The following is a 24,379-nucleotide window of genomic DNA, read 5'->3' on the forward strand; positions in this document are numbered from 1 at the left end:
AATCTTGATGGTTCAAGTGAATTTCCTAAAACCTAAATCAACTTTTGACGAAAATAGTACACTTTGTATTCAGGTGTGTGTTACCTTTAAATGATGGGAATATAAATGAGAATCTGAGTTGTGGGTAAAGTAATTCATAATTTCCAAACAGCTTTATAAAACATCACTCTGTTAATGAGATGAACAAATAATCTGCAGGTCAGATATAATTCATAAAGATTTTTTCTAATTAAATGTACAGTGGGGCGGTGTGGCCCAGTGGATAAGTCTTCTGACTTTGAAACAGGGTCGTGGGTTCGAATCCCAGTCATGGCGTAATTTCCTTCAGCAATAAATGTATCCACACCATGCTGCACTCGACCCAGGTGAGGTGAATGGGTACCCGGCAGGATTAATTCCTTGAATGCATGAGCGCTGAAAGGCAGCTCGAGCTAAAGCCGGGGTAATAATAATAATAGTAACAATGCACCTCGGAATAGAATATTTCTAGATAGATTGCGCTATATAAATGCCTATGTTATTATTATAATTATTCAAACAGGCAATTATCCCAGTTGGTCAAACGGCATACGCAATCTCAGGACTCAATCCTATCATACCCTCTACCATAGGACTGGTATCATATCGGCATTCAACTGATACATTCAGTGATTTTGCTGAGCTTCTTCAGCAACAAAATTCTAACTTGGAAATAAATAGAGGTGAGTTCCAAGATACCGAGCCATTCTTGTTTCCCCAGTTACCTTTATTCAAGGTAGTCAGTGATTTAAAATCTGCCAGTTATAATATATAATAACAAAATTCAGTTTCTCTTCTTTATTTTGATACCAAGTGAGATCTGAATAGTTCATGCATATGTGATAAAGAAGAGTTTCAGAATTCAGCATTAACACAGTGCCCCATGTCTTTCTAGATACACTATTTTTACCAATAACAGATTACAACCTTTTAAAAATTCTTCTCACAGGTGGATAACCATTGCGCAAGTAGACCATGTAGGAATGATGGACAGTGTGTTATTGTATCAGAAAGCATATTCTGATGTGATTGCATCAGTGGTGTCTTTCAGATATGCCACTATTGCTACCAACAACTGATTTACTTTTTCCATTCTCCTTACAGGTGATAACCCATGCGCAAGTAGACCATGTAGGAATGATGGACAGTGTTTTGGTGTATCAGGAGGCAGTTTCAGATGTGAATGCATCAGTGGTTTCAGTGGTACTACCTGTGAAGTAAACACAGGTAATAATAATCTTATTCTTAAAATCATATTCGTGAAAGTAGGGAGTGAATTCAAATGAAATATATTTTCTTTGATATTGATAAAGCGTTGTCCCTCTTCTCTTTATAGTGGTCTCGTGGTTTGCTACAAAATACATAAATCATAAGAATAATTGAACAACTCAGTAAGTAAAAATGATGATTTAGATTGATAATTGATGATTGAAGATTATCCAGATTTGATTAAGGGGCTTAGGAAATTCCCAATTTGTTGAAACCTGTGCTTGAAATGGCAAAGAGAAAGAGTAGTACCTCATTACCAATTATCCAGTTAAGCATAAATTTTTGCACAACTGAGGAGCGGCTCTATGAAAGTTAAATTAACACTTGACGGATCGTAAATTTTACCAATTGACACTGTAGAGGAGATTAGCAGGGAATGTTTCACAAAGACTTGAATTCAACATAGAGTCATTCTTAAATCCTGATAGGCACACGCACCCTAATTGATTAATACCAGTAGCGTGCATCTCCTTTAGCATGATTTGACCAATGCAGTGATGCTTTTTATACTACTTGCAGCTGGGAACTTATACTTGCAGCTGGGAACTTAGGTGCAACACTTAACTCTTCATGAAAAAACGCCTCGATAATAATTAATGTTCTTGATATTTATTCCCTTCAAGATGAATGTAACAGCTTTCCTTGTCAAAATGGAGGGACCTGTACTGATCTTCAAAATGGTTATATCTGTCGCTGCCTTGCAGGAATAACTGGCACAAACTGTGAGCTAAGTATGTAAACACAAATATTTTTTATCAATTGTTGCTTAAAGTGTGAGTTGTAATGTGGTATATTTCGATAATTCCTGTTAGAGGTAATTTGATTGATGTTCAGAACAAAAAGTATGAAGATCAAGAGGCTAATATAATTTTTCTAAATATTTTCAGCATACTCGTCTTCTAAATGTAACTAGCTATCAATATTCATTTGTGATTTCCCTTAATGGATTGTTTCTTCATTCTTAGGACCCCAGCCCTGCGCCAACAATCCTTGTTTAAATGGTGCGACCTGTGTGGAAGTATTTACAACCTTTTCATGCTCTTGTCTTGCTGGCTTTACTGGCACGTTGTGTGAAACAGGTAAGTCATACATGTTTACAGTACTCCTCCAAAATAATCGTGGAATAGGGGTATAACCATTAAATAAACTCCAAATGCTTTAACAGCCCTAAATTCAAATGTTATGGCGATAACCATGATTTGCGACTTGATACCCGCCTTTCCTCGTCAAACAAACCATTGGCAGTCTGGAGATAATTATTGATACCGATGTTTTTTCTTTAATCATTGTCTTTATTTTGAATTTGTTTAAGTTTGAGGCCCTATTGTTTGTTTTATTGTTTGATAGTGTCTTACTTATTCCTATGGGGTGAGGTTTCACAAAACTATGGTATTGTCAACTAACAAATGTAATGGAATTACATCTTTGCTATCCTCAGAGAATAGAACCTAATTGTGTTATCTGGAAGAGCCATGGTGTATTGGTTCTGACTCTCGCCTTGTAAACAGAGGGTTTTGTGTTCGAATCCCACAGCGTGCGGGATCGAAATGAATCCAATGACCGGGGTAATAATAATATGATGTAATGCGCTTTGAGCCATTCTGGGAAAAGCGCTATATAAAAATGGGCTATTATTGTTATTATTATTATTATTATCTGCCTGATTACTTAAACATTTTGATGGTTGCAGTTATATTCATCGTATTTATATATAGTCATGATGCGCAAAGTGTACCAGATGCTTTTGAGTTATATAACCAATGAAATGTGGTGTGTTATAGCTACATTTATATCAAAAAATAATAAAGGACCAGTACAAACTTTGCTTCTGGTGAAGTCACTTGCCTGTATTCTGAAGTTGGGTTTGATTTAAATAAAATCTTGTCTTAAGTTTTGGTTTAATTTTTGAAAGCCAATTGTGACAAATCTTCAACAGTGGTTCAATTCACCAGCTCACCTGACTTATCCTGACTTATGAATCATTCTTAACTGTCTAGGTAGGATAAATAAGATAGTTGTCATCACCATAAGAAAATTAGGAAAGACCACAGTATTACAAAAAAATGTACATCGTACATTATCACAGGGTTAGACCATGTTCTACGATAAACCCAACTTTAGAATACGGGCCAATAAGACTAAAGCTTAAGCAGTGGTTATTAGTCTCCTGCATACTTCTTTGTTTATATTGATATCTTGATTTATATGAATATATATATTATATATTAAGAAAATAACCTGTGATCATCCTTGACCAATCCTAACCATGACATTCTTTTGTTCAAACATTATGATTACCAAGATTATTGTATTGTCATATTCCAATTGCATTGTTGGTGACTCAACGAAAGGAATTTTTAGACAGTGAATGTAGATATTGGTGAAAAAAAAACACAATTCAAACTTACTTCACAGATATCGATGACTGTGCACCAATCAACCCCTGTCTCAATGGTGGCACCTGTGTAGATGCAGTCAACAGTTTCATGTGTAGATGCCAAACTGGTTTCTCGGGCACTAACTGTGAAATAGGTAATACAAAAAATTCATATATTTATGAATAACAGACTATTTTTTCAAAGAATGAAACCTTTAGGTTATTAATGGAAAATTTTAAAAGGAATTTCACATCACTGACAGTTGAGATTGTTTATGTGTATATGCATGGTTGCGAGAGTGCATTTAAGTGTGCACGGATGCATGCCATAATGCCCTGCTTCATTTACCCAAATACTCCGGGGGGGGGGGGGGGGGGGGTGGAGGCACTATGGGCCCCTGTCCAATTTTTTTTCTGTACTTCCTAACGCCTCATTACTTCAAAAACGAAAATTTCATGTCATTTTTCTGATCTTTTCCGCACATTTTGATACCAAATTTATGGCAATCGAACCTACCGTTCGGGTGTAAGATTATGTTTACCAAACACATGTCACAGAAATTTCGCTATTTCTCTATATGACTGTGTATATTACCCTATATAGACAAAGTCAGGAGCTTTTCCAATTTATGTAAATACTGTTCTAGTATCATCCTTTCAAATAGTGTAAATGATTACCACACCCAACCTCACACACCCTCACCCACATTCACACACATCCACACCCCGCACATACGCATCTGAAAACGCTTGATGAAAAACAAAAAAATGCATAAGAAAATTGAAAAAAAAAACAATACACCACATAAGAAATGATTACCACAACCTTTTTTTCTTTCAAGAATTGATGAGGGAGTTATGAAAGACATTTGTACCAAAAATTGTTATTCCTGAGGCTTTACATGTATTCAGTGTGAAATACCAAATGTATGACTTCTCGCATAAATTAGCATGAATTAATTAATTAAAAAAAAACAGGACTTCCGTAAATTTAGCTATACAATTTTGTTAGGTTACATAATTCTTGACCATTTTGCAAAATTTTGAGGCAATCGGGCGACCCTTGGACAAGATCTTTGGAGGGGGGGGGGTATAATGACCCTCCTTGTAAAAACAAGCTTTGAAATGCCCTGGGAGTATGAGAGTTAGAGGATTAGCCTTTCAAGGTTCAATGCCCACATTTGAAAGCAGATAGATTATTTTAGTTTGGTTTCCTTTCATTTTGCAGGGTAATTACTTGATATTGGGATAATATGTAAATGAATAAACAATGAATTAATGTCTGATTTAAAATGGAATGAGTGATTTACAACAAATTTTATAAAATGCATATATTTGATATGCATACATGTATCGATATCGTTTATTATAGATATAGATGAATGCAATCCTGATCCTTGTCAGAACGGTGTGTGTGTTACAATTGCACCGGGATCCCCCTTCACATGCGTTTGTAATCAAGGCTTCACCGGGCAGAATTGTGAGACTGGTAAGCTTCATATGTTCTACTTCCTATATGTTTTGTACAGAAGCAGTTCAGGCTTGTGAGAAAATAGTATCATGACAGCTTCAAAGTATCACATATTAAGATGTATAGTATTCAAATAGTTCTTGATGAGTTTATTACACATTTAAAGTCAAAAGTAAGTATTGGTAACATAAGAATCGCAAAAAGAATGATCGCTCACTAAAACTCTCTTCCAATGTTGACTGAGAGTGAACACAAAGGAGATAAAAAGAAATAAAAACCCAAGGAGGGAATCAATCTTATTGGAACAATAAAAAATATAAATTAATCAAAATCTGTTATAGAAAGATAATGATAATAATATGTTAAACTAATATATCACTTATATTAAAAGAAATCAATCTCTAAGTGCTTTGCACAAAACAGATAGGTACAAAGAATTATGGAATGACATAAACATAGAAGTCCACAATATATCAATGTTCAATAAAAGTTTATTTCATTGTGAAGAGGTGACATTTAAGTCGATTTTGAATGATTCAGCTGTGGTCTTAGTTCTGATGTGCAGTAGAAAAGCATTCCAAAGTGTAGGTGCAGTGAAGGCAAATTTCCTAGAACCATAGTGCTTGGTACATGCAGATAAGATCCGGAAGAGTAGGTGATTTTGTGAATGAATGGTACCAGATGGTGATACCATTGAATTAGTCCTGAAATGTATGATTGTGCAAATTCATGTTGAGCCTTGTACAAGTGATGAGAGGTGTCTTAAGTTATATTCGTTTATCAACCTGGGGTGGTTTTCTGGAACACTGTCATCACTTTTGTCATTTCTCTCTGAGATGTGACAACGCTATTATTGTCACAAAGTGGTATTCTGAACATTGTCTTTTTAGTCCAGTCAATCTAGCCAGAAGAGGGGGTTAACCCACCACTAATTGCAACACGAGATATTCCGCTGAAATGTTTTTGAAGAACGTCCCCTAAACAACATACTAAAAGTCCCCCAAAATCCAAGTAGTGGAAATTTATGAAATTTGCATATTATGCAAATTAGCCATAAATATTTAGAAAAAAGAAGGGAAATTATTCAAAGATTACGTATTAAGTGCCCAAAACAATTTAATTTGAATGAAAATTCGTGAAAAAAATCTGAATTTTTTAAAATTACAAGTGCAAAAAATTCTACCGCATTTGCATTTTATGCAAATAAGCATCCTTATATGGAAAAAATGTCAAGATATCGTGATTTTTCTCATAATATAGACTGCTTGAAAACATTTCAATAATGTTGACATTTAAATGCTACTATCAGTAAGAATAAGAATTTGTCCCAATGCCTGAAAATTAATTTTCATTTTCTGCAAATTAGCCATTCAAAATAGAAAATAAGGAAAATAATCCAAAGATTACACATTAAATGTCCACAGCAAGTAATTTGAACAAAAGTTCATGATGAATGAATAAGATTGTTGTCTTTATTTACAAAAGCTAGCAAATCTGTCTCATTTGCATACATGTATTATGCAAATAAGTATACTTATTAGGAAAATGTCAAGAAATTTTGATTTTTCTCACTTTGACTGCAGTGAAACATTTCATTTTTTTCAAATTAATCTGCTGCTATCACTAAGCATTAAAATTTATCCAAATATAATTTATATTCAAGGAAAAATACTGGAAATATGTTCTTCGCTTCCTAAAGCCGCGTTGTTAGTCTGACAAGATGATGGGATAGGCAAGAAAAAATCACAGTATTTGAATTGTTGTGTAGTTTGTTAGAGCTAACAACCCTTTCTTATATGGATGGGAATGACTTAGACTTTCTTGAAATTTCACCATATAAAGGGAGGCCAGGAAAAAACAAATTTACATGTATGGCAGGTAAGATCTGATGAGCAGTCTGATTAAGAAGTGTATCAGAGATTCCCTCTGGCCTAGTAGCTTCATGCAGGTTGTTTCCTTTGATAATTTCTTCTGTGGTTTGGCTGCACCTGCTTGACTAAACAATATGTTATCTGGCAATGTCAGGGTCAGGAAGGGGTCCCAGGACTTGTAGAGCAATGTCATCATCATCATGATCAGTGATGAATAATAAGACTTAAAATAATAATGCTATTCCAATGTAGTCATAGCACATGATATTAAGGGCTCCCAACATGCTAATTGTTACAGCGTGGATCATTGTCATTCCGGTCAACAAATTATGTATTATGGGATTGTCTTCAAACCTCATAGTCCTCTTTAATGCAATGTAGCAATTCTGAGCTTTACCTTACTGATGATTTTGGAGCTCTAACATGCCCAAGCCTTCCTAACCTTTCTCTAAAACTCTTGACATCTTCCAACACAACATATGTCCATTGTCTCATTGAAGCACCGTGTGTCGGAAGAAGAAATGGGTAACGGTTTGGTTCTTGTTAAAGTCCTCTTGATTGGCATTCAATCTCCTATGCTCGACATGTCGGATTTCAGTACAGAGAGTTGTATGATTGTCTAAAGTACATCTGCATGAAATTTTCAAGCAGTCAATGAGAGAGAAATCACAATATCTTGACATTTTTTTCTCCATATGACGTTAATAAAACCAAAAAATGCTCAATGGTGCCCAGGTGGCATCGTCAGACTCTTGAGGTAGACACCCCATACTACATGTACAACTTCCAGCAAAAAAATTGCAGTCATACCCAACTTGACAATCATGCAATAATTTTGATCATATCTACCCGACTATATCTTTTGCTTGTATTTGAGATTATTCGCATTTATGAAATGCATATTTTGGTGCATGCTAAAGAGAAGAGACACAATTTATGAAGATTTTATGACAAAGGTTATGACATCTACCAGAATATGGATTATGTTATATCTCTGAGAAAAGACAAAATATGGAGAAAAAACAACCGCCCCAGGAGCTAATGGAGATTGTGCAGACTTGATGACGTAGGTGCTGTACATCTGGTGCGTGTAGTCAATACCTGCTGGGATATTCTGAATTCTCTGTAGCCGGGAAAATAATAGAGTTTGAAAAGCCTTGAAAAAACTTTCTGCAGGGATCCTCAAATGAGCAAAAATGCTTTAAAATGGCTTATATTCTGGACAACTTTCCCTTTGTTATGTGCACAAATTTTCAGATTTCCATTATTTGAAAGATAGTTTTGTAGATTTGAGGATCCCTCTAGAAATTACATAAATACTCTTCAGACTTCTATAATTCTCTTATTTTATAACCAATTCTGCTAAATCTACTTTTATATTGATCATCTCATTTTACTCTTCTCAAATTAATTCTTGGATTTTTGTTTCATTTAAGAGTACCCCACTGTATCCATACAATTGATTGATCACATATGCCTTGAATGTGACATAAAACCACAGTGTGGACAGTAAACACAGCCACAAAAACGCAAAACAAAAATGTTAAACATCCTTTTATTGATAAATTACTTCGATTATTTACTTATGATGAATTGATATGAAATGAAAAAAAAACTTTGCCAGAGAAAATAAAAGATACACGTAAATATAAAAAAGAATAATTCCAATATCTATAGTGTATTTGAAGACCCCTTAGTCCCAGTACACTACAATCAATTCATGTAATATTCCACAGTTTGTGACAGTAGTCAAATACATGAACAGTATATCAATGGGAAATTGATAATTTAAAAAGAAATAATTTGTAAGGTCATGCAAGATAATAATAATGCAACAGATATTAGACATATTCTTTGAAATTATATGCAGATGTTTTTTATCCTCTGAAATAATACTGGTGCTTTCTTTACATTAATTCTATTTGCAACATTTATTCTTCCTTACTTAGAAATTAATGAATGTAATTCGATGCCCTGTCTCAATGGCGGTACCTGTATAGATGCTCTGTTAAGCTATACGTGCAGGTGTGCACTTGGTTTCACCGGAGTAAACTGCGAATCTCGTAAGTTGATCAGTGTTTTTAGTTTCATATATAATTAGACCACTGGATCATTGCCATTTGATTCAGCCAGATTTTCTTTAATTTCTCCATCAATGCTTTCTTGAAATATCTAAAAAGGTTGATGATACTTTGGAAACAATAGAATCATTGCAGAGATTACTTTTGCTTTCTTTTCTGGTCAACTTCTAATCAATGTATGATGTATTTTCTCCTCCAAACCAGTTCATGTCCCTAGTGGATCACACCGTGTGATATAATTACATCCTAGAGTTTGAACATAACACCAAATTGTGTAAAAGAAATAAGCAGAGGTATTTAACTGAAACTAATACCCATGAGTGTTGAAGTAACACCACAAATTTAACACCTAAAATGACCTGTTGTGTCTGTATGTACATCTACACCAGTCGTCATTAAAATTTTTGCTGTGTATTTTTTCTTTTTCAAAAGAAACTGACGAGTGTTCCAGTCAACCTTGTCTCAATGGAGGAACTTGTGTGGATGGTGTAAACTCATACGAGTGTAGATGTCCAATGGCCTTTGGTGGGATAAACTGTGAAACAGGTCAGAGCCAGACTTATATATTATAATATATTGAGTCATGGTAAACATTCCTATTGAGCCATGTTTGAAGCTACCAGCAAAACTAGTTTAGGCCTCTGAAACTGAATATTTTCTTTCAGAAAATTATTCTTCCCTGGTTTAGTACAGACATACATGCCATACAAAGTGCAGTTTGGGAATTTGTAATGATTCCTTTTCACTGCCACTTTTTGATGATATGATGAATACATGACTTGCTTTGTGTGAGTACCCAAAAAGTATGGAGTCAAAATAAGTATTTTTTTTTAGAATTGAAACTGAGCAAACCTATCCCAGGTTTTTAGGCATACTTCAAGAAAGGTTTGGTTCTCATATTTAACATCTGGTCCACTGTGCTCCTTGAACTGAATTATGAAATATTCAAGTGGAAAACCTTATTCATTTCCTGGTTTTCCTATGAAATGGCATTGAACATCAGAGAAACTTAATTCCTTTGGACTCTTCTGCTCCCCTTTAGCAACAGAAACTGTTTGTCTCAAGTAAGTCATCTGTTTAAACTAAGCTATGAGAGGCTCTGTGGTATAATATATCAGCAAATTGTTTCTGTATATATCTATTGGTATCATCATGATGATCATTACACTATTCAAAATATCAATTCAATAATCTAATAGCATTATGTATCAACACCTATTTAGAGATTTATCAGTATTTTCCTTGTAATATTCATCGTCATATGTCTCACTATCATCACTTATTCCACGATTGGATCACTAATGCAGATATCAATGAATGCTTATCGGGACCATGCATGAATGGTGCCACTTGCTTTGATCAACTGGGGTTCTTCCGATGTCAGTGTCCTACAGGGTACGAGGGACCAACATGCACTACGGGTAAGTCAGTCCCACAAGCCTTCATATGTATGTGGTTGAAAGGTGTTCAAATCCTGGAAATAAGGCCAAAAGTCCATTCCCCCCAACAACAAAAAAAATCATTCTGTACTTAATACTTTAGGCATCATAGAAAAAAGAAAATGCAAGCATGAATTGAAATGCAAGGCCATCAAATGCTTTGGGTAGCATGCAGATATATAAAATAGTGAAACTGAAAAAGAATAACAGTCTCAAAGTAACTATTACTCTAAGCATCATCTAACTTGTGTATTTATAGATTAACTCTCGGAACCTGAATGAATAATGGCTGCGAAACCCTCATCATGGTATGACCATCTTTCTTGGAATATTTCATGTCGTAAAAGGACATATGTTTATGCCAGTTTTTTTTTTCAATGTGACTGAATTGGTTCGTAGATATTAATCAAATGTATGCTATAATTGTGCAAGGCCCTCAATTTTGGTATTTTCTAATTAAAGACATGAATGAATGAACAAATCAATAATAATTGTGCAATATCACTTATCAGATACTGATTAATGGTTTGTACTGCTTTTGTGCTACATATTTGTTTCAAATAACGCTGAAAATAACGATAAACATTTTCAATTTCTAAAATTTCTTTGAATCACAGTTTTTGACACAAAAAATAGAAATCAAAATTATCACCCAGCAAAACCAAATTCATGAATCTTAACAAATCAGAATACATTTCTTCAATATGAAAAAAAAAATTGTTGTTCATTGGATGTCTTTCGTGTGTATTGTAGATTGGTCTTAATGTACATGTAAATACATGCATTTTAAGTAACTATATTTATTTTCGATTCAATTTGATTCAATTTAGTTTTCATTCTTCAACATATTACAAATAATTACAAAGTAAATTAATTCAATTTAAATAAAGCATGAACAAAATTCAAATTGAGTAAATGATATACATATTCAATAAGTGATTCAAGTATAAATTAACATGCATGATTTTATGTGGAACCTGAATGAATCAAATCAATCAAATGGATGATGTGTTCCAGTTTGTATCATCCGTTAATTTTTGTGTGTTTTCTATCCAGACATCATTGAATGTGCAAGTACTCCATGTCAGAATGGCGGAACATGTCTGGACTTCCCAGGGTTATACATTTGTAACTGTGTCCAAGGTTTCTCTGGTATACACTGTGAAATAAGTAAGTATTCACAAAGGGCATGAAGCCTCAAGCCTCACCGCAATTGTTAATTCATTATCATTTCCCCAATACGCACATGACACACAGAAGATATCAATTGTTGCTCACTGTTTGCGAAATTTTTTTATCTGTGTATTATTAAAATATTACTGTATTCTTTGCTTCCACTTATATTTATTGGCTATTCAAGTACCGCTAATATCAGTCATATCAACACACAATGGATATCTTCATTTTCTTCAACAGACGATGACGATTGTCGAAATAACCCTTGCCTGAATGGAGCTACTTGTATAGATGGAGCGCAGTCTTTCACCTGCATTTGCCCATCAGGGTTTTCGGGAACGACGTGTGCTATGCGTGAGTTGATGAATATCAGAAGCCTGTTTCTTTAAGAACTTACGATTCTAGTAACATTGCCATGGTGGTAACTGCTATGATAACATGTCTCCAGCAGTCAATGAGTAAAAAAGCTTTCCATGGTAATCACCCTTATGGCAAAGTTTAAAGGTTAACTTCACCCCAGAAAAAAGTTAATTTGAATAAAAAGAGAAAAAAACAATCCAGCATAACACTGAATACTTCATCAAAATCAAATGTGAAATATGGAAGCTATGACATTTTAAAGTTTTCTTAACTTTTCAAAATACAGTTACATGCACAAGTCAGTGATATGCAGATGAGAGAATTGATGATGTCCCCACTCACTATTTCTTTTGTTTCTTGTTTGAATTATACAATATTTCAATTTTCATAGATTTGACAATTAAGGACCCTCTTGTTTGAACCACAAAATGTTAAACCAATGGTATATAGGCCTGCACATGTTCAGAAAGGAATGAAACTTTGTTTCACATGACAATGAGGGGAGAATTAGAATATTTAATATTCCATATAATAAAATCCAAAAAAATAGTGAGTGGATGAGGCCATCAGCCCCCTCATTTGCATACTGACCAGGATGTGCATATAACTATTTTGTGAAATTAAGCAAAACTTCAAAACCTCAATAGCTTTCTTATTTTACATCTGATTTTGATGAAATTTTCACTGTTGTTGCTCGTTGGATTTTTCTCTTTTTATTTGAACCAGCTTTTTATAGAGGTGGACTTATACCTTAAACATCATAATCTGTATGAAACAAGACCCTGGTTTCTGATAAACAGTTGCTTGTAATTGAAAGTTAAAAAAAATTTAAGTGTGTGATCCATATTACATGCCTTTTTGAAGTCTATTAATCTTTATAAGACCGGGTTACATACATTACATTTCAAAAATAAAAATGGCATATGTAATAAATGATGAATTAAATTTCTGTGTACTTGTATGCGTTTTCTTCCATTTATTAATGCCAAGGTATGTGACTGGGTGTTTTTCAATGATCAGATTTTCAGTCTTAAAGTTTTTTACATTTAATTTGTCAATATTTACTTCATCAAAATCTCTGTGTATAAGTGTTGAAAATGTGTCCCCCCTACTACTGGGATTCCTGCTTATGCGAGTTTGAAACAATTTTGAAGTCAATATTTTCTTTACCAGAATCTCTTCTTGATTAGTGATTTTTTTTAATTATTAAATTATATTTACAAGTTTTATACATATTTGGCAATATTTTCTTTATCAATTCTATTCATTATGTTGTTTTGTTTTTTTAATCTTAAAATTATGTTGTGAAGTTTTAATTAATTATCTCATACGCAGAATTGGACGCATGTAACCCACCACCTTGTCAGAATGGAGGAACGTGTATCAATCTTTTCCCATCATTCCAGTGTGTTTGCCCTGCTGGCTTCACTGGAACAAACTGTGAAAGAAGTAGGATATTTCTTTAACATAATACTGTTGTTCATTAGAAGTCAGACAAAGCAATATTTGATTTGAGAGTGATTATCAAATTTATCATACAATGATATATACATTATTTAGAATAAAGCAAGTGTTTGAAGTAATCAGCTCCACACCAGGGGGCCGTTTCATAAAGCTGTTCGTAAGTTAAGAGCGACTTTAAGAACGACTGGTGATCATTTCTTACGCCCTAAGCTATCACAATGAACACTGAATGGTGCAAATTTACCACAAGAAAGGGTCACCAGTCGTTCTTAGAGTCGTTCTTAACTTACGAACAGCTTTATGAAACACCCACCAGGATTCCTTTGTGTTTTCATCCTAATTCTCATGAAATATTAAGTGTTATTTGTTGTATTTTTATCCTCCTGCTTCCATCTAACACATAAACTTTGAATTTGATTCAAGTATGCGTAATATGAATCATGATCTAATTATAGATTTTCAAGGTCAAAAGTCAAAGATCATCAAGGTCATTACATACATTGAAATATCTTATCATGATGGTGGAAGAAGCAATTGAGGGATCTTTAAGCCTTAGCAGATGCATAGTATTCAAACGGACAATCAATTCTTCTTACATCACAATTTGCTTGAAGACTTGTTTCCAATTTTCTTTGAACAGATATTGATGAGTGTCTTAGCTTTCCCTGTGCAAATGGAGGAACTTGTAATGATGGTATCAATCAGTACGTGTGTTCATGTACTGCTTCTTTCCAGGGTCCTAGATGCCAAATAGGTGAGTAAAAACTGAGTATACTCTTGGGGGCCCATAGAATAAAGAGTTACAACTATTGCAACTTTGCCATCATGGCAACTATTCTGGAAATCTTGATTGTGATTGGCTGTTGATACATGTTCCCTGGGTTGTTGCAAAGTGACATTAGTGGTTACTCTTTATCGAACAGGCCCTTATTTCTTGTTAGGTGGTCTGTCTTTGACAGACCACTATTCACCATGTCATTCGTTACGTCAGATAAAGCGGAGGACAACCCCTTTCTTCTCCATATAAACATTCGCAGTGCAAGCAAAAATTTTGATAAACTTAAGTTATTTCTAGATAACAACCAGTTTCCGCAATCGTCATTCATTGGTTTAATTGAAACGTGGTTCTCGGACAATCCATGTTCCCTCTTCTCACTCCCCAATTCTGATTTGATTGTTAATAATAGAACACGAAGACCAGGGGGTGGTGTCGCACTTTACATACCGCAACAATACGATTATACTCCTATAGCTAACATGACAATATCTAACAATGTTTTAGAAACACTTTTTGTTGAAATCATAAATCCGATGGGTAAAAACTTTATGCTAGGTGTATTCTATAGACCTCCACATTCAAATGCAAATGCTTTTTTAGAAAAACTGAATGAAATTCTACTAAATCCTCTTTTGAAAAATAAAGATTGTTTTTTTATGGGTGACTTCAATATCAACTTAGTAAATTGCAACTCTAATAGCACCTCGCAAGAGTTTCTTGAAATGTTTCTATCACATTCTTTTTTACCCCTTATAACTAAGCCGACAAGATTGGCGAATAACTCGGCCACTATAATAGACAACATTTTCAGTAATACAATTCGACAAAATCATGAAGCTGGTATTATTTTTAGTGATATCTCCAACCACTTTCCAATTTTTGCCAAATTATCTACTAATAAAAGTCTCCATGAAGAAACATTTAATCCTTCATTCCGAAAGATAACTGACGACAACTTAACCAGTTTGATTAATGATTTAAACATAACAGACTGGTCTACTGTATATGACTCCTCGGACGCTGACGATGCATACAACTGTTTTATTACCTTACTAACTTCTTCTCTAGATACACATGTTCCCTTTACAACTAACAGAAGATCAAATTATAAAAAGATCCCTATCCACCCTTGGATTACTTAATCACTTTTAAGATCCATCAACCGCAAGAACAATTTATATTACAAATACATAACTAAACCAAGTGATACATCTCGCTACAAGTACACTTCATATAAAAACACTCTCACATCTTTACTTCGTATTGCAAAAAAAGAATATTACAGTTCTCGATTGATTGATTGATAACGAATTTATTCATTCCAAAATTTTAACAGTTACAAAGTAAAGCAAAATATAATATAACATTTTGAAATGAAATAGGAACCTTCTGGAAACCAAAGCTTGTGATCGAAGGTATCCTTCAATAAATAAGTCATATTAATGCAAAAACAATATATATCTATATATAATATACAAATCATATCGTTCTTGTTGAAGTTCAAAATATATATAATATACAAGTCGTCATATCTTTCTTGTAAAAACTATATGTAAATCCTTGTTAAATATGTATATTTTTACATATTCTTTCAAGTAGAAGATAAACAAGGCTGGATTATATTACAAGATATGAAGAAAAGTGAAAAGGACACACAAGACAAAACCGTTGCGAAAACAGGACGTGACAGAACGGTTCAAGAACAAGACATGACAAAAAGCTAAACCAAAACAAGACAGACGAAATATTACAAGAACAGACAAATAAAAAAAGACAACAACAACAAAGGACAAAAACGAGTAAAAGAAAAACAAAAAACAAATCTGCACAGGTAGAGCGAATGAAAGGAGACAGGAAAAGAAGCGAAATAAAGGCAGGGGGGGGGGGGACAGAAGATCCATAAGATATCCTAAGTATGATGAATGATGTGAGTGTTATAGTTATTGGTTAGTTTTTTTTAAGTGCTCTATTGAAGCTATGAATGGTTGGCTTATTTTGTAAAGTTTGCGGAAGTGAATTCCAAAGTTTGATACCAGAAGATATGAACAGTTTGTTTGTTAATAATGTCCTTGTTCTAGGTAAATGGAAAAGTCCAGCAGATCTTGTAGGGTAGTGATGTACATTGATATTTCGTGTGAACATAGAATAAAATACGTCTGGTAGTTCATCTTTACTAAGGTTGAACATAAAAGATCCAAGATTATAATGGTAAAGATCATGTATCTTAAGAATTCCATGAGTTTTAAAAAGCACATTCGTATGTGCCCGATAATGAGAATGGCAAATAACGCGCAAAGCTTTTTTCTGAAGTAGTAAAAGTCTATTCAAATGAAAATCAGCACAACTCCCCCATGCAATAATACAAAAGTTCAAATGCGGGAGTATCAGCGTAGAGTATAAGTTTAATAATATACGAGTCGGGAAATAGAATTTAACTTTATAATTCCAATATTTCTTGAAATTATTTTGCATGTGTTATCTATATGTTCTTTCCATGACAGTCTGTCGTCGATAGTTACTCCTAGAAATTACGTACTTAATACTCTTTGAATATTAATATTATCAAAAGTAATGTTACCTGGGAGTTCATCAATGATATTGCTGAAGAGCATGTAATTTGTTTTAGTGAGATTAAGCGATAATTTGTTGGCTTTGATCCACTCTGAGACTAGTTTTAATTCTTATTGAGTGTGTCAAGTAAATGTTTGGGGTCCTTATGGGAAAAAAAATATATTTTAGTCGTCGGCAAAAAAATGATAAAGTACTTGATGATTTATAAAAATCATTAATGTAGACCAGAAAAAGAAGCGGACCCAAGATTGAGCCTTGAGGGACTCCACATGAGATAGATTTTGGAGGAGAATTTACATTTGCTATGGAAACTTATTGCTTCTGAGGTAGTTCCTGAACCACTCCAAGGCTATCCCTCTGATTCCATAATAATTAAGCTTGTATCAAAGGATATCATGGTTGATTGTGTCGAAAGCCTTGGAGAAGTCCAGGAACACCCCAACAGTATGCTCATACTTGTCAATTCCATTGGCAATCCAATTAATCATTGCTAACAGGGCATGAGAAGTACTATGTTTTTCCCGAAAACCAAACTGCAGGGGATAAAACAATTTATGTATTTTAAGAAACTTTGTCGTGTGTACAAAAATTACTTTTTCCAAAACCTTAGAAAGGCATGTCAATAATGATATATGGGGTTAATTTCCCAACACGGAGTTGTCGCCTTTTTTAAAAACAGGGATTACTCGGGCTTGTTTCAATGATGAAGGTACAACTCCTGTAGAAAGAGACAAATTAAGATATAAGTCAAATGTTTAATAATATGTATCAGGTTTCTTTTCAGGAGAATGTTACTTATATCGTCACATCCTGAACTCATTTTATTCTTTAGTCCAGAAATTATATCAGCTAGTTCATTTACGTCTGTTGGTGTGAAATATATCGAATTTGGATTAGGGACATTAAGAAAAGATGTGAAGTGTTTAGAAGAGGCAGGGATAGTGCTGGCAAGATTTTGGCCTACGGATGCAAAATAGTCATTAAAAACATTTGCCAAGGCAAGGGGATCCTCTACCAGTTCACCATCAACATTTATTTTCGCGGGCGTAGACATTTTGAAGCTACCTTGTATAACGTTTTTTATAACTTTCCATGTATTGTTGACATCGTTTCTATAGAGGTCAAATTGATTATGAAAATAATTCTTTTTACATCTTCTTAGTATACCTGTCAGAATATATTTGTAGTCAGTGTACTTTTTTCTATTACCGTCGCAAGGCTTTGAAATAGTTTTCAAGTAAAGGTTGTTCTTTCTGTTTATTGAGCGCAAAATGCTAGGTGTGATCCATGGGGAGCTTGGAACCTTTTTGTAATTAGACCGTTTGAATCGCACCACGGGAAATGAGCTTTTCATTACTTGATTCATTTTATTCATAAAAGCGTCAAATGCATCCTCGGCATTTTGAATACTGTAAATTCCTGACCAGTCAACATTTCCTATCTCTTCATTGAACAGATTCATATTATTTTCAGAAAAATCACGTCGAGTATTATGATCAAGTTTGTGTTCAGTGGTGTTGGTATCTAGTTTAAAATGCGAAAATATGGGAAAATGGTCCGACAAATCAGAAAGAATTATTCCTGTAGAGAGGGTACTTCTGGTATTTGTAAATATATTGTCAATGAGAGTGGCCGATGTACCTGCAATTCGAGTTGGCTTGGTTATCAAAGGAAGGAAACCTGCTGTCATTATTACATCCGAAAAAGTTTGAACAAAAGTATCAGTATCCCATTTTGGTAAGTCAATATTGAAATCGCCGAGTAAAGAACATGTTTTATTGACCATCTCATGGAGTGCCAATATGCCATGGAATGTGTTTAAAAAGTCATCATGGGAGGAGTTAGGCGGTCTGTAAATCGTTCCAACAAGAATATTTTTGTCGTTGGGCATAAGAATTTCAACAAAAAGTGTTTCAATAGCATCATTCATTAAAGTAAGATCAGGCCTTAACCTGTAATCGAATTGTTGGGATACGAGAAGAGCAACGCCTCCACCTGATTTCCCTATTCCATTATTTGTGACCAAAGGATAGTTGAGTACAGTGTGAAAACCACGTTTCTGACATACCTATCACAGAACAAAAGAGCTTAGAATTCAATTAAAGGGAACGAAGTGATTCAAAATTTTTGTTGGCACTGCGAATGTTGCAATGTAGCATTAGAAAGTTACTGTTGTCAAGTTGTTTCGACGCTATCTGTTTATCAGTAAAATAGAGCGAGGGGGTATGCTGATACGTATTATCATTAGGATCAGAAAGAGAATCAAGATTAGCTTGTGCATTCAGAGTTTGAGCTACGGAGTCATGAAAAACAGAATGTTTACATTCATCAAACTTCGAATTAAAGGCAGCCTGGAAAGTATCGTGTAATTCATCATTATCTATATCAGAAATGGGAAATTTGTGTTTACAGCCATCACAAAGGATGTCCTTGGGATCTCCTGAGATAGGGAGGAGTATGCAGATCTATACAAAAATGATATGAAGAACTAATGGAAAATCATCAATGGGGCATTAAACAATAAAAAGAGGAGTTCTACAATTACAAAAATAAAATCAAACAAAACAATCACTGATGACAATAATATAATAGCAAGAGAGTTTAATTCATATTTTTCACAAGTTGGCAACAATTTAGCAAGCAAAATTCCTCAAACTAACAAACCTTACAATAATTTTCTCGACAACCCAAACTCCATATTTTTTAATCCCACAAGTTCAAGAGAAATTATAAATATTGTTAACAGTCTGCAGTCCAAAAAGTGCCCGGGATTTGACGGTATTTCCAACTTCCTACTTAAGAAAATTATTTTGGCTATCGTCGATCCTTTGGTGCATGTTTTTAATATTTCTTTGAACACAGGAAGGGTACCCAATCTTATGAAAATCGCAAAAGTAGTCCCTCTTTTTAAAAAAGGAGATAATCAGCTCGTCTCCAACTACCGTCCCATATCATTGCTCACCTCGTTATCAAAAATTCTTGAAAAACTTGTCCATACACAAACCTTTTCGGACTTTCAGTTTGGGTTTCGCGAAAATCACAGCACCTCGCATGCAATTTTATCTTTCATTAACAAAATCACTACTTCCACTGATAAAGGTTGTCATACTGTCGGTATTTTCCTGGACTTCTCCAAGGCCTTCGACACCATTAACCACGAAATCCTTCTGCATAAACTATCTCATTACGGTATTAGGGGGAAGGCCTTGGAGTGGTTCAAGAGCTACCTTACAGATAGGACTCAGTTTGTATCAATAAATAATCACAATTCATCCAACCTTCCAATTACATGCGGGGTACCACAGGGTAGCTTACTAGGCCCTCTTCTTTTTATCACATACATCAATGACATCCACAAAACTTCAAATTTACTTTCATTCATACTCTTTGCCGATGATTCCAACATTTTCTTTTCTCATGATAACATAAACCAACTTATTAGGATCGTTAACTCTGAACTCATGCATGTGACTGAATGGATCAAGGCAAATAAACTCTCACTTAACTTACAAAATACCAATTACATGTTATTTAGTAATAGAGTAAATAGTTTGCCTGGCAATCTCATTTTTGAAAACACTGTCCTTGAAAATGTTTCTGAAACAAAATTCTTGGGTGTACTTATTGATAATAAATTGTCATGGAAACCACACATCGATAATATATGCAAAACAATTTCAAGAAATATTGGAATTATCAACAAGCTCAAATTTTTTCTTCCATCTCGTACACTACTTACATTATATCACACCTTAATATTACCATACATTAATTACGGTATTTTGGCATGGGGTTGTGCAATTCAAACACAATTATATAGGATACTTTCGTTACAGAAAAAAGCACTTAGGAAAATATTTCATACACATTTCAGATGTCACACAGATAAATTATTTTTTGAAAACAAAATCCTTAAATTTAATGATATATATCTGTTCCAACTCGGCCAATTTATGTACAAACTAAATAAAGATGATCTCCCCGCAATTTTTTCAATTATGTTCTGCAAAAACTCCTCTGTACACGATTATCCTACAAGACAACGAAACTCTTATCACCTACCTCCAACCCGAACTTTACTTGCAAAAAATTCTTTTGTTTTTCTGGTCCCGTATATTGGAATTCCTTGCCCAACGCCTTTAAGGAATCCCCAAGCATCACAATTTTTAAACATAACCTTAAAAAGATGCTTATTTGCCAATACTTTACACAAACAAGTCAATCTACCACATAACCAAAACCATATCCATTTTTTTCCCCTCCCATCATACAACTTGCCTGCCGACCTGTTTCCGCACCTGCCATGCTCCTCTTTGCACCTCCAATTGTACCTGCACCCCCTCTCTCCCTATATTTGCCTCTCTGTTCTTCCCTCATAATCACAATTATTGTAACCATGTTGTTATTTTTATTATTTTTATTGTTATTACTATTATCATTTATTCTAATTTGGTTCACTCTTTCGTTGTTACCTTCAGTATTTTGTATAGTCTCCTTTTAAACTGTCTTCCGTCTCTCCTTTATACTATAGTTTTGTAATATACGTATTGAAACTAAGTTACGGGGGCTTGCCTCCCATACAAGCTTCGCTTTTCTTGGCAAGCCCCTCCGTTCTGTTTTGTATAGTTATTATAGTCAAAGTTACTTTAGTTTGCATTAATTCTCATTGTTTATACCTTATTTCGATTGATGTGTATTATTTGATTTTGTTGTGCTTTGTGATCGGAAAATGAATAAAATCTAAATCTAAAGGTCATGACGCGCGCGTACGTGCATGTTAAAGTTTTAAAATGCTCAAAATCACTTTTTGACCAAAGTAGAGTACGTTTCAGGTCATTCTAAGCATTTTAAAATTTTGCGTGCGCGCACACATGCGCTCGCGTTTCCGCACGTAACGCCTTAAAGCAACACAGAAACACCGTTTTTTTTACATCATTGCATTGATAATAAAATTTTCAACAATTTGATACCTTGATCAACCTTCTAAGACCATTAATAACGAAATTAACACCCGTTAAATTTGCAGCACGTGTGCGCGCGAGCTCTCACTACAGGCCATATATGGGCAAAAACATGCCTATTGAAAATTCACTGTAGCTCTTTAAATAGTCCATTGACCCCCATTTTTTTTCATATATCGATAGAGTATGAGTTGTAGATTTGATTTCATGTCATCAATGTCCCTAAATTATATCACGACGTCATCAAAATGGCACCTAAACTAAAAATTTCATTTTTTCAAAAATGACATCAAATTTATGCAAATTGGGTTGTAACTTTTCAAATATAGATAGTTTTTCTCCCAGATTTTGATATGTTGTAGTTTAGAATGTACTCTTTCTCCTTAATACGCATAAATTTTCGTTTTGAGAAATGCATCATTGCGTAAAACAGCAATGAAAAGAGGCATGTCATTTTTCCTCATTTTGCGTGGAATCTCTATGGGAAATGACTTTTTGTCAAAACTAGATTCGACATTCCTCTATTTCGTGAGCCATATCTCCATGTTTTCTTGTCAGTTTTCTCTGAGCTTTTAGTATGTTGTAGCTGAGATTCGAAGCTTCCGGAATGTGCCCTTTATTTTTTGATCAGATGCCGGAATCATGCCCGTTTTTTCACTTGTAAAATTGGACTTGTAATTCTCAAAATTGCTTACGTGTATTCTTTATGGGGAATATTGTGGCTCAATGGATAACGCATTTGACTTGCTTTCTAAAGGGCGCAGGTTCGAGTCCTGGGGTAAACAAAATTTTTTTTTCAATTTTTTTTCTTTTTACCATCTCGTACATGTACATGATCCCTCATGATAATTTAATGGTATAAAAGTTAAAATTTAGCAACATAAAACAGATTTTAATTCCTTTTTTTCAATCACATGTATTGTCATACATCAAAGAGACCCTTTTCACAGTAATTTATCATCTCCCGTCTTTCACAAGTATTCCATCCTTAATGAGCATTGCGTTGCCATCATGAAGATCATATTGATATGCATGAACATGGTAATAGTAATCACGATGGCGAGAATAAAGACAGACCACCTAATTCGTCCGCATGACGAATTAAAATCTAATTCTTTTTCAACTTTTTCATTTGATTTCTCGTGTTAATATTATTGCATTGACGCCCAATGGCGACAATGCATTGTTCTTGTTCCATATTCCTATTCCGTAATCTTCTTCTTTGCATTGACGCCCAATGGCGACAATGCATTGTTCTTGTTCCATATTCCTATTCCGTAATCTTCTTCTTCTTCCACCAAAATCCCATTTTGTTTAACACATGGTTTTGTTAGCTCTACCCTGGCTCTGTCCTTTATCCAAATTCATCCAAATTTGGTAGACATGTTGTCCAGCATCCCTAGTTGTGCCTATCGTCTTCCATTTTCAAAAATCACTCATGCATGACCATCCAGGCGCCATTTTGTCCATTTCAAGTCCATTTGCATACCATTCTTCATTCTTTCATATCACAGTTATCCTGCATGCTAAAGACTTCTAACAAATTGCTATAGATAGTCCAAGAGTTGCTCCGTCATCATCAACTTGACCTTCAAAATGCCATCTTCATGCCTTAAATTCAAATCCGAAATAGCCTTCCTTCAAAAACTTCATATTTATTAAAATGTAAAGTCAAAAAATCGTAAAATGGCCATAATTTTCTTGTTTTTATTCATTTCGAGCTCATATATTCAGGAGTTGATTACAGTACCTTATCATACATACTACTCAGTTTTCACGCATCACTGATTTTTCGTCATTGAAATAGCGCCCTCTAAATTTTAAAAAACACTTACCTTTGAATGCTCCTCATTGCGTCATGTATGGGCAAACCCGTACCCTTTTTTGAATTTAGGGTCTTCAAGATATGATCTTTCATGCCATTAAAAAAAATATATACCTTACAACTGACGAAATATCTGAAAAATGCTCCCGAAAATCAGCAAAATACCCCAAAATGCACTTTAATGCCAGCACAACTTCAACTTGCTCTTATTTCCTTATTATTGAAGCTTATTCTTTCTAACTTGGCTGATATGAGTATTGATATATACTTCAACCGTTCGTCAACCTTTTGTAACAGAAACTGACAAAAATCTGACGCCAGCTTCAAATTATTGTGCAAAACCTTCATTTTTAATGTCTTTCTTAATATGGCATTTACTTCCGGTCTATTGCCTGCGCACAAATAAAAGTGGTATCAATGTCACCGCATTGGAATACTCTTTCCAGTGATACCAAATACGACATAGGTTACAACAGAAAATTTCAAGATAAGTCAATCTGAACACATGGTATACTGCTCACTATGTACACATTATCAACAACAGAATTGTACACAGTGTCTATTGCATCGGTTTCGCGCAAAAACGAACTGAACGTACTATGGCACGCCATTTGTCCAATAAGGCGATAAACTCAGTTTATGCATGCACATCGTTCTAATATGTACTTAACACTGGGTTACATTGATGAATTGTCAGCAAATTTGTATTTCTATTACT

At 34.3% G+C, this 24,379-nt stretch overlaps 1 protein-coding gene across 1 annotated transcript in view; it reads left to right on the forward strand.

Moving 5' to 3' along the window:
* Positions 1-24,379, forward strand: part of LOC121422615 — a 112,101-nt gene that overhangs the window by 44,573 nt on the left and 43,149 nt on the right. The window contains exons 16-28 of the mRNA XM_041617772.1: positions 542-701; positions 1,123-1,245; positions 1,911-2,018; positions 2,253-2,366; positions 3,703-3,819; positions 5,037-5,153; positions 8,956-9,069; positions 9,520-9,633; positions 10,395-10,508; positions 11,583-11,696; positions 11,943-12,056; positions 13,398-13,511; positions 14,167-14,280. Coding sequence (XP_041473706.1) covers positions 542-701; positions 1,123-1,245; positions 1,911-2,018; positions 2,253-2,366; positions 3,703-3,819; positions 5,037-5,153; positions 8,956-9,069; positions 9,520-9,633; positions 10,395-10,508; positions 11,583-11,696; positions 11,943-12,056; positions 13,398-13,511; positions 14,167-14,280 — 1,537 coding nt within the window. The remainder of the gene's footprint in view (positions 1-541; positions 702-1,122; positions 1,246-1,910; positions 2,019-2,252; positions 2,367-3,702; positions 3,820-5,036; positions 5,154-8,955; positions 9,070-9,519; positions 9,634-10,394; positions 10,509-11,582; positions 11,697-11,942; positions 12,057-13,397; positions 13,512-14,166; positions 14,281-24,379) is intronic.

The sequence above is a fragment of the Lytechinus variegatus genome, chromosome 10 (assembly GCF_018143015.1).
Source record: "Lytechinus variegatus isolate NC3 chromosome 10, Lvar_3.0, whole genome shotgun sequence".
Lineage (NCBI taxonomy): Eukaryota > Metazoa > Echinodermata > Echinoidea > Temnopleuroida > Toxopneustidae > Lytechinus > Lytechinus variegatus.